We start from the raw sequence: 14,546 nt of genomic DNA on the forward strand, positions 1-14,546 counted from the left end.
ACAGTTCTCAAAAATAAAAGTGTTACAAAATCAGTGAAAAATAAGTTGACAGGATCTTGTTAATAGGTGTCAAGTGATTAGGAGATAAGATGTAGAGAGAGATACAAATTTGATTAGATTTAGGGTCTACCTATGAATGATTTGATGTAAAGCAAATACGTTTACTTTTCAATATGACTCTTCTTTGACTTGTAAGAAAAATGAAGTTACTTTTCAGATGCTGGAAGATATATTTTTCTTCAGTAAAGAAACCCAGTTGACTTTTCTTCAGTAAAGAAACCTAGTTGACCTAGTTGGTTTAACTTAGTATTTCCCAAATATATTTTACAATGGAATCTGCCATGTGAAATACCTGTTAGTGAGGACCACACTTTGGGAAACACTGATATAAAGCAAACTCTTGATAATTGTGATGTTTTCAATAATGGGGTAAAATTATATAATAAAATCATAGTAGGAATCTGACACGGAGTTTTTTTTATCTAGAAAGTTGACTCTCATTTCTTGGGAAAATAAAAAGAATACTTGGTTAAAAAAATAAACTATTTAAATATATTATAAGAAAAATTCTATTTAAATGTTAAAAAATTACTTCTATTGTGTCCCCAGATTTTCCAACTAGCCTGTCACTGAACACATGGTATTAAATAGATTTATGTTGTATGCATTTGACTTATTGTCAAAATGTCAACATACAAATTTCCACTTAGTTGTACCACAAGGCAAAGCACTTTTTTTTTTTAACTTTTTTAAGATTTTATTTATTTATTTGACAAAGACATCACAAGTAGGCAGAGAGACAGGCAGAGAAAGAGGGGGAAGCAGGCTCCCTGCTGAGCCTCCATCCCAGGACCCTGAGATCATGACCTGAGAAGGCAAGGCACTTTAAATATTAGGACTTCCCAGAGAAAATGTCTTCTGTGATCCTGAAATTCTCATCTAGGCATTGAAAACGGGTTGGGCTTGGCTGATCTTAAGGAAGCTGTTCTTTTCAATGGAAAAGAACCTAAAAATTCATCAGGTATAATGATAAACTAGAGATTAAAACCAGCACCCACCACCTTGTCTCACTGTTTTAATCAGAAATTTCAAGAAGCCAGATGATAAGGCTTGTTGCTCACATAGAGTTGAGGCCTCCTCGACTCTCACGTTAGCGTCTAGGAAAGATTATAAAGTATAGTTTTAAGATACTTTGCCGAGGTCTGGCACTCTGTAAGTACTTCACAGTAATCACTATGTAGTGGGGGTGGAGATGAGTGCTATTTAACAGTCACTGGTAGTCACTGGCTACTGGTGAGAGGGGTGGAGGTAATAGGTATTTAACGGTAGGTATCTGCTGTAGTTTTTCTGAGAGAGTTATCTGAAGATGTAGTTTTGGTTGAATAACCATGCAATTTTTATGTACTTCAGGTTAAATTTTGTGTGTTTAATTAGGTGTGTTGATTGGACGTGTAGGACAGAGTTTAAGTTTGCAGAGTGATCATCTGCCTCTTTGGGCAGCCATTCCCCTACTTTTTCTGCTTATGACCACCAACTCTACTATGACTCTTTCCCTCTTGTCTCTTTTTATCCCATCTTCTGGAATTTAGGAAAAAGAATCAGAATCTCAAGTGGAGAAATCATTTAGGTTAATTTTTATATCTACCTAAATTCTTATATTCAGATGTTTTCCAATATGTGAATTTACCTAATTTATTTCTCACTTTCAGAAGAAAGTACAGCTTTCCATGTAGCTATTTTATTTTCAGTGTCTCTTGTCCAGAATATTTAAAATGTTTAAGTATAATAAATGTAAAGTGCTTTTTTCTACTATGCTTCAGTATTTTGAGAAAATTTAAAAACTGTTTACTTAAAATTGAAAAAAATCATGAAGGCCTAACTTATGTAAGATATTTAAGTTTCTAATAGCATAAACTTGGATGTGAGGGCGATCTGGCTGCGACATCTGTCACCCCATTGATCACCAGGGTTGATTCAGCTGATGTGGCTGGCTAGGCGGGTGTCCCCTTCCTCCCTCACCACTCCATGTGCGTCTCTCCCGAAGCTGTGTGCTCGGTCGAAGAGGACGACCTTCCCCGATAGAGGGGAGGACCGTTCTTTGGTCAAGAGTATACAAGTAGCTGCGCTCACCTGCTAGAACCTCCAAACAAAGCTCTAATAGCATAAACTTATTTGTATATTTCTCACTTAAAACTTATATTTAAAAAACTCAGGTAGAAATAAGGAGGCATTTTTGACTAAATATTTTATAATACATTTAAGTGAAATTCCCTTCCTATCCTTCCCCTTTTTTTCTTTTTGCCTGTCAGCTAGGCCAAACCTATCCATTTCCATAGATAGGTTTTTACTTTTTTTTTTTTTTTAATGTAGCCTAGGTTTTTCTTACCTTTGTTAATTTAAATATTACTTTTAAATTCTAAGTGAATTTATTTCTAAATTCTCTCTATATTTTATACTATGTCTTCATGGGTTATTGAAGTGTACAGGACTGTTTGCCTTTGTGCTAAATGACTCCAAGTTGCTATGCTTTGTGAATTATGCTTTGGTGAGTTTGTATTCTCCATGCTTAGTAGCCAGTCAGTAATCTTGCTGCTTTTAATGTGCCTGCTTCTAGTAGTATTCTGTATGTCTTTATCTCTCAGCTTTCATTTGCTGCATTTAAATTGCTGTGGTCGGAAAAAAAGATATTGCTAGACTTTAAAATATGTTCCTAAAATTGTGTATTTATAATTGCTGAATGGCATAGTATGGATATGATCTGTAGGGATTTCTTATGAATCAAGTACATAAATTTTAGTACTTGGAAATATGACAGTTCTTTTGACTGTTGAGAGCTCTGTTTTGCTTATTTTCCAGCTCTCAGTTATGTTCTGAATAGCTGAGGCTACTGGTAAGTGACTTCTGGTTAAGTGAGCTATGGTAATCTTAAAGCCGTATGAGGCAGATATTAAATTTCCCTTGCTTGCATCCAATTTTGTGTGATGTGGGAGGTCTATACTTGGAGAGCCACAGGAGCTCTGCTTTCTTCCTGGGTGCTATCTCAATGAATTTCCTTTCTCTGTTTTCCCATTTCTGCCTTACCTCTAAATTGATGACATTGATGTCCTTGAGAGAGAAGGGGAGAATGAAACTTAGAAGAACTTGGGGAATTTTATTTCCTCCCTTGCTGTCATCTACTTTCTTCTCCCTTTTCCTTAATATGCATCTATGTACTTACAATTTTTTCCAGCTGCCCTGGTGTTGATAGAGTAAATTATCTTACACAGCAATTCTGTACCCTCTTGACCTTGGTATTCGCCCTTCACTTTTCCCTGAATCTCCTAACCCACACTGCTCATTTTCTCACTCCTCCCTTAGTTCCATGTTCTTGTAGATCTCTTGCACCAGGCCTTCAGAGTCTTTACCAGTAGCCTGGAATTGGGTGTGTGTATGTGAGGAGGATTCTGCCCCACTGAGATGTAGACTCAACGTCCAAGGGCAGGGGAATCCCCACATCTCACTGAATTTGCATCAGAGTAGGAGATTGAAAGGAAGGGTGTGTTCAAATATCTTAAATCAAAACTCTGAGAACCTTTTTTTCTCATTGAGAATTGATAAAAAGAGTGTTTGGATTCTCTATAACCTGATATATATGGGAAAATGGATTAGGAACGCTAAACATCTAAAAAGACATTTAATTACAAAGCATGTGTAATGTGTAACTGATAGTAATGTGTAACTTTTTTGTTAAGGAATAGGATTCATATCATAGTATAAATATAATCTATGGGGATCAGGCTTCTTAACAAGCAAATTTCTTGTACTTTACACACAGTCAGTTATATTTTTCCCCCTTTCTTTCTACTAGGAATTTCCATTTTTTACCTTGACGGCATTTCCTCCTGGATTTCTCATGCATGTTGGGGGTGTTGTTAGTGCACGCTCTGTGAAGCTTTTGGATCGTATCCACAATCCTGGTATGTTCTTTAAAAGTTTGTTTTCAGTGTTTCATTTACTTAAACTGGGATTATTAAAATAGATTTTTATAATAAAAAAAATCAAGTCTATCCGAAAAGAGAAATGAAAAAGAAAGTATAAACTGGCATTTCACTTTAAGTATTTGCTATAATTCTGATTAAAAATAATCAAATATGTAGAAGTATATTTTAGTTAGCTTTTTATATAAAACAAATATTGATTCATTTTCCTGGCCAGGCATCACTTTGAAGGAGTTCCTAGGTAACTTTTCAGTCAGCTCTTTTCTTTGACCCAGGCAGATAACAGATTTTGTAATTTGACCATTGTGGCCATTATCTTAAGATGTTAATTCTTTTCATTAGCAATAACTCTTCATAGATTATTTTAGTAATTTCCTTATTCCTAAAAGAAGTATTCCTTTGAAATGTAATTATAAACATTGTGTAGTGTCTAAGAATTAAAAAAAATAGTGCTATCTGTGCATTCCTGGTTTCTTTTCTAAAGCTATTTGTTCTACATAAGCAAACAAGAATAGTAGCTCACTCCTTTAAACCATGGAGCCATAATCATAAAAGAAGAAAGGCATCAAATCAATCTCAATTTTAGGCCCTTGGATTAGGAATGCTTTGATGGTTTTTCTAAATCCAAAATAAGCATGATAAGTGTGGTAGAAACTTTCTGTGTGGAGTGTGTTCTTGCATCTCTCATTGACTGGATTCCCAGTAATTTGCTCAAGTCACTTATTATTTTGATGACATACTTAAAAAGCCGAAGTTATGTTAGTGTTCTTATTTGGCATATATGCATATATATTTTTGAAAATTTTAAATTGTCACTTCCAGTAACCTCTTCCTGAGGCTTGTACTGACAGCTACAAAAAGAGTAAAACACTTTGAAATTATTTTATGCAAAACACTGTAGTTAGTGATTTTGAGGATACAGAGCATTACCATTCTTTTAAGTTAAAAAAAAATTTAATCTGTGCCTTGCAGTTTGATGTCTTTTCAGTTAATAATTCCAGAGGAGCAGAATGGAATTTTTCCCAGAGCTTGAATGAGATTTCAGAAGAGGAATAGTAGCTAGGATTATTTAACTCTTAAAGCTGAACAAATACATCTTTTAAGCCTTAGCCTTCTCTTTTTTTCTTCTCTGGTTTATTTTTTTTCTGCTCTTCCTTATTTTTTCAAATCAATTTAAGATCTTTTCTTCATGTAGTATTTGTGAATTCTGTAGTAATTAAAGGCACATTTAGACTGATGTCAGTTTAATGTATTGAGACGTTGGAGACTCTGCAAGTTCTGTATCTTTGTGTTTAGGAACTTAAATTATTTGGAAAGCGCAAGGAAATACTGGGTTAATATACCTGACATTAACTTGGGTGTAACCCAAGGCTTGTTACCTGCGTTTCTTTAGACCATTGACTCAAATATTTTGCTAGATGGTGCCCACTGATAAGCTCCAAAATGGTTTCAGGAATATATTTAACTGTTCTGTTTACTGAAAACATTTTGATTTTATTGTTGCTTCCATGTACTCTGAGTAAGCTATAGAGTCTGGGAGAACAAACAAGTCTTACTTAAATAAGTTTAAGTAGAGAGCTGTATTTAAAATCCTATTACTTTTTACAAAAAACTTTTTTTTTTAGGGTTTATCATGCTTGCCAGTTTGTTCTGGCAGTGTGAGAAATATAAGAACCCAGGCCGAGGGAAGAACACAGGAATCTTTAATACAGAATACATTTTGTGTATTGTAATTATCAACTTATCCATTCTCTTCCTTTCCTCCCCTTTCAGAATATTTTTTTTTTCAATTCACATGTAGGAAATCCTAGTTACTAATGTACTTATTTCCTAAAAGATTATGGGCATATAAATATAAATGCTTTTAATGATATACAAGTTATATTTTAATTTTGTTTTATTTTCAGTTAAATACAAATCAACTATGTATTCTAATGGTTTCACTATTACATGATTTTGATATAAAAATCACATTTTGGGGGGTGGTTTTATATATGTATTATGCATTAAAAAGGGAAGATTTTCTTAAGAACATTTTATTGATGTTCTTAATATTTCATAAATAATTATTTATGAAAAAGATTTAATTTGTTGAAAAAAGCTGAGTTGAAACCAGAAAACCCCTCTAGATTAGCATCTGCCATGATAATGATATATTGATTTAATGACACTGAGTTACTCTGCTGAGAGAAACTTAAGATGGATTGAGATGCCTGTGCTGTTAAAATGCTGTATTTGCACTCTCAAATGAATCTTGCAGCTATTTTTTTTCTAGTGAATATGGGAACTTTTCATTTTACACTTGAGTTTAGAAGGAATCAAATCTTATTTTTAAACCACTACCGCCTGCTACCTATAGATTATTATTCTGGAGCTAGTTCTTTTAGAATTTCCTCCTTTGTTAAATATTAGGCAACAAGGACAGGAATGGGGTGGTTTTAAAAATCAAGGTCATTATCTTAAACAACTAGACTTTAGTTAATGTTAGATTATGATAGCATGCTCCTCTTTCTCTTTCTATTTCTACTTCTTATTAACTCTGCTGTCTGTGTCTTTCCAGTTGCTGTCGAGTGGTATTGTCAATTGTGTTCTTGTTTGTAGTGTTTTTTTTTTGTTTTTTTTCCCTACTATTCTGCACCTAAAACTGATCTACTAATTTGCTGTTTTGAACTCAGCCTTTGTCGGAATTATGGGTAACACAAGATCTTACAAACTGCTAGACTGGAATAGTTTCAATTCAGGTATTTTGATGGTCATTCAGTACTACATATGCTGACAAAAATTATGGCAGCTCAGTGAAGTTTTTAGAAATGTTCTAGATTAAATAGGTTTAATGGCAATTCAGTTATAAGATACATTCTGCAGTACATATGTTGTAACTCTTAAAGTTTCCACGGAATTGCAAATATAAAATTGTGTTAACTAAAATGAATTAACCAAAACCATAGAAATACCGTAAATTACAAATGGCTTTTGTCAGGTGATTAACTTTCAGAAACCTAAATTTATATTTATTACATCTTGGACAGTTTTTCATATCAGTTAAATGACATAGGCATTAGCTTTACAATTAAAGAGATGTTAATTGTTAAATATAAGTATTAAATGGCTGGTTTGATAAGCTTAAAGTTTGCTTAAACATTAATTTAGACTTGAGTATAATATATTTAGTATTCTATAAATACTATAAAAGTGTGACTATTACCATTTTTATTTATAATTCCAGAAGTTTTTCAAAATTTGGTAAGTAAGAGCAGATTTTGGGGGTATTAACAGCTTTCATAAGCTCCCTTCCTTCCCCTTTCATGTGAGAATGTAATTTTTCCTTTTAGGTAATTTTACATATGGATATAGTTTGTAAAATATAGTTTGTAGCTTTTAGAGAAACTAAACTAACTTTACAGCTGATGATGTGGTTTAGAGTCAAAGCCAATTTTTCTTTTTGATAAAAGCATATTCTTCTAATATAAATATGTAAATTTTTATGTTCTTTATTTTTGGAATTAAATAATAGAACCATTTTGATTCGGTATTAGAAGCTGGTATTTTGCCTGAAGGATTTTACCAGTTCTTTGTGTTAGAAAGTATATATCTAGTGATAGAAAAACAAAATCACCAAGAGGCTTAACATTTTAGATAATATTTCATAATCTTTTCAATATTGTAAGCTTTTTTTTGTTCTTAGGGGTCCGGGATGTAAGTTCTGATGTAAGTAATGCATGTTTGACTATGAAGTATCTCATGTTCATCATGCAGGTTTATCTAAGTTCAGTCTAGTAAACAATCTGATCAGGTCCAACCTTTGCAGATTTAGACTGACATCAGTTGGTAAGTCTTCAGGGAAATTACCTCTCCTACTCAGGTTTTTGCCAGCATGTTACCACATTGATTAAAATTAAAATATTTTTTAAATGTTATGTATTATACTTGGTTTTTAGTGAGGAATATACCCTGCTGGATTCATTTAATAAAAATAATGTATTTTTAAAAGTGTAGGCAGATTAGTGTATAAGAAGTAAAAAAGCCTATTTATGTAAGAAAAGAACATTGGGAATAGACTGATCGTTAATAATTTAAGGAGCTTAAACGTTGTCAGGGCAAAGATGTTTAGGGTGAGATGAGTGTTAGATGAACAAACAGTCTTGGAAAGTAGAAAAGTAGTTAAATCTTGGGGCACCTGGGTGGCGCAGTTGGTTAAGCCTCTGCCTTTGGCTCAGGTCATGATCTCAGGGTCCTGGGATCGAATCCCGCATCGGGCTCTCTGCTCGGCAGGGAGCCTGCTTCCCCTTTCTCTCTCTGCCTGCCTCTCTGCCTACTTGTGATCTCTCTCTCTTTCAAATAAATAAATAAAATCTTAAAAAAAAAAAAAAGAAAGAAAAGTAGTTAAATCTTATAATACTTTGTCCCTTAGAAGCAGAACTACAGAATTTGGCAAGGAGAAACATGGTTGAGGAAGCAGTATATCTTGCCATCATTTAAAATAAAGTCAGTGAGTGTATGAAAAAAAAGTGGTTATAAGTTTACAGAATAGTGAAAGAATATCAAAGATGACACTTTCAGTTTAATGTTCTAATAGCTCTGTGCTTTTGACTGAGATATTAGAATCTTCTAACAGTATATATCAGGCTGATTTTGATAATTAGGTTAAGAAAAATAATGTGATAATTCTGAAATACAAAAATGTAATATTTGATAAATATATTTGAATTATTTATGTATTCTTTTCTGTGATTGGGGAATAAATTAGCCATTGCTTTCCTGTATTACCATAGAAAATCAAGAATTGGCCACATCAGTAAGAAAAATAATTGTGGTTATAATTTTTATTAATGTTAGAAATTGTTCATCAATACCGTACTTCCTGGATTCTGACACCATTTATTATGTGAGGTATCACCATTTTAATAATAGCTTTCCAAGAGAAAAGAGAAAGAAATATTACTATATTAAGTATATTGATTAATTACCAGACATTTTTATTTCAAAAACATTAAAATGTGGAAAGATATAAGAAACATTTTTATCACACAGTAGTATTTCATGAAATATGATCTATTGTGCAAGCATTTATTAGAACTTATTTTGTACCATACAGTTTGCTAGATGATAGGTGTGCGAAGATGTCAGTCACCCCATTTTCATGAAAGTCATATTCTGGGCAGTTAGAAAAATATGTTAATGGTTTACTGTGTGGTGTGGTGTAGTATAAGATACAGAATTAAAGAGGAAGGCATGATTAACTATGTGGCAGGGAAGCTTGGAGAGGTAATTCTTGAGTTCAGTTTGAAGGATATATATGACTTTAACGTAGATTTTATATTTCAGACAGTGTATTTAGAGGCATATTGTTCCCTCCTTTGAATGTAGTTCTGAGACTTTAGTAGTGCACTGTAGAACAATTCCCTAGTCATTACTTGCTTGATGATGTTTACCCAGTTATTTTATACCTATTGCTTGCCATTGAATACAGAATGTCTTTGTTGCTTCAGCTTTTTATTGTGTTTCCCTTTTTCTTCTGCTTTGCTGTCTTAGGTTGGTTAACTACAGTGATAGGAAATATTTTTATATAGCAGGAAGAAGGAAACTCAGTTATCTGAGAATTTATTTTAAAATCACGGTATTATCTTTTCTTATCTTGCTTCTTATGTTTCTGGCCTGGTTAACAGACTTTGAGAAAGACAAGCTGAATCTTGCTGCTCGAAAGAAGGAAGCAGCATTTGCAGATCTTGTGTGACATGCCCGGAATGGGCTGCATAGGAGTAAGACAGGGTATCCCATGGTCACACATATGTTACATCATTGGCTGTATAATGGAGAATGCACTTTAAGGCAGCAAGCCTAGAGACACTGCAGTACTCCTGGCCTGGTAAGTGACCTAGGATTTGGTGGTGATAGGAGAGCTGAATTTTATACAGCACTTGACTATCTGCCAGGCACTCTTCCAAGTGCTGTATGATAGCAGGTCACCTAATTCTCAAAACACAGCTCCAAGATAGGTATTTTTCCTCTTTTGCGGATGAGTGAAATGAAGCATAACAATTTGCCCTAAGTGAAATAGAAAGTTGTTGAGCTACAATGTGAACTTAACTACTCTGGCTTCAGGGCTTACACTCTTAAGATAAATTTAGAAAATATTTCAAATGTAAAATCACCAGGACTTGGTAATAGTAGAATGTGGCAAATCACACAGTCTTTTAGCAACTTTGAGCTGAGAGAAAGAGCGAAAGATGGATTAGAATTATCCCACATGCTACAAGTCTAAAATCCCAGTGAGCAGTTGAATCCTATCTTTTGGAAACCCAACTCTATTTGAAAATTGAGTTGTAAAAATATTTTAAGAGTAGATTTTAAAAGGCATAGCTCATTGCTTCTTAAATGGCTATGCTATTTATTTTTTCTTTCTTCTGAGTTTACCACTGAATGTTATTTCTGGGTAGCGAACTGATATAATTTTAAATTAGGAATAGTCTCAGTGTAGTTGAGAAAAAAATGTTATTCTTTCTTCATGTAGGGTACTTGTGAGCTTAGATATTTTTTCAGGAAGTCACAAGAGGAAACAATAAAGTAGATATATAATGTGGTTTGAGAAAATGCTAGTCTGAAATAGCTTCCAAACTTAGACAATATTTTTAAGAGCAAATGTTTTAAGTACTGAGTTAGTAAAATAGCTAGATAACTTTTGTTTTTGAGAATATTTTAAAAAGTTATTATTTTAGATTGTAGGTTTTAGGACATATGTTTGAGATTTTCTGTCTTCTAATAAGTGAACCCTTGCTAGTGCTAAGGGAAGCTTTATATTAGTGGTCTGAATTCAGAAAATGTTACTCTTTTTTTGTCATCTGAATTATAGTTGTTTTACTTTGGGGTCAAAAATTAACCATCAAAAACAAGAAAAATAGGTATAATTATTACTTTATACATGTTTTATTTTAACAAAATGAGTCATCAGATGTGTAAGGAACTATTTATAGAATACACATATCAGTCTGATAATTAAATGTTTTTTTTTCAGTTTTAAGTCAAAATCTTTTATTCAGTGGATGTTTGTGGTTTGCCTACTGTGTCTTGAGCATGATGTTGGAGATTAGGAACATGGTTGTTCAGCCAGGCAGACAACATGATTATATATCCAGTCTAGGCTATTTCTTATACTATTTTGCTGTGTGTGTGTAGTAGTAGTAGTAGTAGTAGTAGTAGTAATAGTTGTTGTTAAATGGAGAGAGGCTTTCTTGGAACTTGAGTTCTACTGATGATCCCACAGTTATTTTTACTGCGTCTGAGAGTTACTCATTAGCAGATATGCAAAACTAAGCTTAAAGTAGTTAAGCAGCTTTTGGTTTTAAGAATTTTAATAAGGTTTTAAGAAGTAGGTATATGGAGTTCAGGAGGGCATAAATATAGCCATGTATGATGTGTGAGCTTCTCTTTATACATAATGTAACATATAAATGTAATAAATAATTTTCTGTTTATGTATAATGTAACTGCATATTGACTACTGTCAATTCCTTATTATCTGTTAAAAAAAGTCAGATTTATAATTTCCTTAATTTATAAATTTTACTCTTTATATATATCTAATATAACTGGATATTAATTATACTGTTATAATGTGACATGTAAATTAATATATAACTTTATATATATAAAAAGGGAAATCTCACAGGTAAGGAATAATTATATATCTGACTTATTTTATAAATGGTGAAGACTCCAGTTTGATCTAATATGGATTATATCCCAGCTACCATCCTAACAGCCTAAATTACTGTAAGTTGGTGTCTGCTCTGAATTTGCACATCATTTCCTCTGTGATGGGACTGTTCTTCCTAGGTTGGTACTGAATCCCCATTTGGTTTGAGATTGTATATACACTTAAATCTGAACTCTGTAATTTCTGTTTCATTAGGGGAAATTTTTCTTCTTCAAAAAGTTGTTTTGTGTTGGAATAATATTTTAAGGTATTTAAGAATGTGGCTTTCTTATGCTGTCCATTGACAAGATAGATTATCATTGTATTAAAAATGTTTATTTGAGCGTTTAAACATCTCTTCTTGTTTATTTAAAAATTAGATTGAATATTGTCCATTTCCTTTTTTCTTTAAGTCAGATTTAAAGATTCTCAGTGGCAGAATTATTCTCTTCCAGAGTTATGTAAAAACAGAATTAAATTGAACACTTCAGATAGTCAGTGTTTCTTAGTTGCAAGTGTGAGATTGCCTAAAATCTCAAAGGGATTCAGTTTTATAAAGGCATATTATGTTGAGTTGTTCATTTCTTTACTTTCTGAGATATAAGCATTTATTTTCATTATAGGAATCTTTACCAGTTTCACCTGCATTTCAGAAATAAGATAAAATGTTAAAAAGATGGCAAGATATCAAGCTATGGCCATGCTCTAGAAAAGTGACAGTAGTAAAATAAATTAATTATGATGCCAACCAGGTGTGCAAACATTACCTCTAAATGAAGCATCAGTGAAGTATTGACCTACAGCCCAGTTCATGACTACAAATAAAAGGATATAGTAAAAGATTTGTGGGGCGCCTGGCTGGCTCACTCAGTGGGGCATACTACTCTTGGGGTTGTGAGTTTGAGCCTCATGTTAGCTATAGAGATTATTTAAAAATAAAATCTTAATAAAAAAAAAGATTTGTGATATTATCTATGAAGAGTTTTGACCCATAGTAGAAAAAAGTAATATAGTTTTAAATATAATTTATTTAATAAATAAATTTTAATTTCTCCTAAAATGAGGTCTTTTTAAAATTATAAATAATTCTATGGGTTATTAGGAGGAGCATGGCATTTAAAGTGAAGATTTTTTTTCTTGACATCTGTGAATTGTTGATTAATTGCGACCTTCACATCTCAGCTGTATTTCTTTTAAATGACTAAATTGTATCCAGTTTCATGAGTGGCATGTATAGTTGCCATAAATTTTTAAGCCAGACTCTTTGTTTTTGCCTTTTTGTGAGTATAGCAGATCCTTAGTTTTGACTTTTGGAGAGTGATAAAACAATTCAAATTCAACTAGTGTGTTTCTCATAAGAATATAGTTAATAGCTTTTAAGCTTTAAAAATTCTATTATAGGATTAAATATGGTGATATTTCTGAATCTTCAGTTATATAAGTTAGGCTGAATCATTACTATGTGACTATTCTCTGGCTCATCTCTGCCATAAATATATAGACTTTGAAGATAAATTTAATTTTTTAATATTAAATTGATTATTCTTAATTTTATTTTAATTAAATAACCCCTAAATTTAATAGCCAACAAATTCATCCTTTGGCTTCTTGCTTACAGTTGTAGATAATTATTGTTAATTCAATTCCTAGTTTGTGATGAAGTGCTCCCTACTGTATGCTTGCCTTGCTTTCACCTAGAATCTAGGGCCATTACTTTCTGTAACCATTTCAGTGAGCTGCCATAGTTTTCAGTCTGTACTGTCACCTGATCCAAGCATGCGCCAAAATATCCACTGTTTCTGGCTCCTGTCTGCTGAATCTGCTTTGCAAAATCCTTTGTTCTCTGAGCTTTTGCTTAAGCCAAAAACAAAATTTAACAAATTCTTTGGAGTGTGGACATATGCCATTTGCTTCCTTAGCTCCCCTGTTATGTAACTCTTTAGCTTTTATTAAACTTGTAAATATTGTATTAAATACAACAATGGCATCCCCATGTGCAGTTGTGTGGCTCATGTGTCAAAATAAAGGCTGCTTGTGAACCTGCCAGAAGAATATGAATGCTCCACTTGTGCTGCATTCAGCTTTTTGTTTTGTTTATTATTTTTTTAAATCAGCCACTTATTCTTTCATAGTGTTTGGTTTAATTATCTGATTATTTTGTGTGTTATACCAAGGTAAGTTTGATGTAAATAAACTTTGTATTCTATGTGGTTATATGTATTTCATAGTAATTATTACCTACTTTCCCATTTAGACATGCTGGCCATTTCTAAATAAATATATCCTGAACTTAAAATAAGTAACTTCCTCCATTTTTAAAAATTAATTTAAAAAATAATGTTATGGATTACTTTCTGTAAAAGTCAATTTAAAACAGAAGGGCTACCATGTATTAGTTGTGGCACAGATGTAGGCAAATCTAATGTGAGAAAATCTGTTTTTATAGAAACATAGTATACAGTTATTTGCTTTAGCAAATAATGTTTTAAATTCCCAGAAAGGTTTAAAAAGTAAATAGCAGGTTCTACTAGTGTTTTTCAAGAAAAGTTAAACTTTATTTTACACAGCTTTTCAGGGAAAATTGTTGTTTTCCAAACCGAGATATGTTTCTATTATTATCTATGATACTTATTTTTAGAGAATCATAAATAAGTTGATAGATTGAGCAACTGCTTGCGTAAATTTTTGTCTTATGATAAAAATTCCCTTATTGAGAAAGGAAGATGTTAAATAGATGCCCAAATTGGTCTGGGAACATGTATACCTAAAAAAGAGAATGGATTTGAGAGTGTATTTGTGCTGTTAATGTCTGTATTTCAGGGGGAATATGAAGAAATTCTTTAACATAATAATGTGTGCTACCTAATTGCCTTACA

At 32.6% G+C, this 14,546-nt stretch overlaps 1 protein-coding gene across 14 annotated transcripts in view; it reads left to right on the forward strand.

The window, feature by feature from the left end:
* C2CD5 (C2 calcium dependent domain containing 5) overlaps window positions 1-14,546 on the forward strand; it is a 95,221-nt gene that overhangs the window by 38,008 nt on the left and 42,667 nt on the right. For 8 of the 14 annotated variants that reach the window (XM_046011339.1, XM_046011342.1, XM_046011347.1 and 5 more), the window contains one exon: window positions 3,848-3,956. In XM_046011339.1, the coding sequence (XP_045867295.1) occupies window positions 3,848-3,956 (109 nt within the window). Of the gene's footprint in view, window positions 1-3,847; window positions 3,957-6,652; window positions 6,719-14,546 lie in introns of all 14 variants that reach the window. The other 6 variants (XM_046011336.1, XM_046011345.1, XM_046011335.1 and 3 more) reach the window with 1 other exon arrangement.

This window comes from Meles meles, chromosome 7 (assembly GCF_922984935.1).
Source record: "Meles meles chromosome 7, mMelMel3.1 paternal haplotype, whole genome shotgun sequence".
Lineage (NCBI taxonomy): Eukaryota > Metazoa > Chordata > Mammalia > Carnivora > Mustelidae > Meles > Meles meles.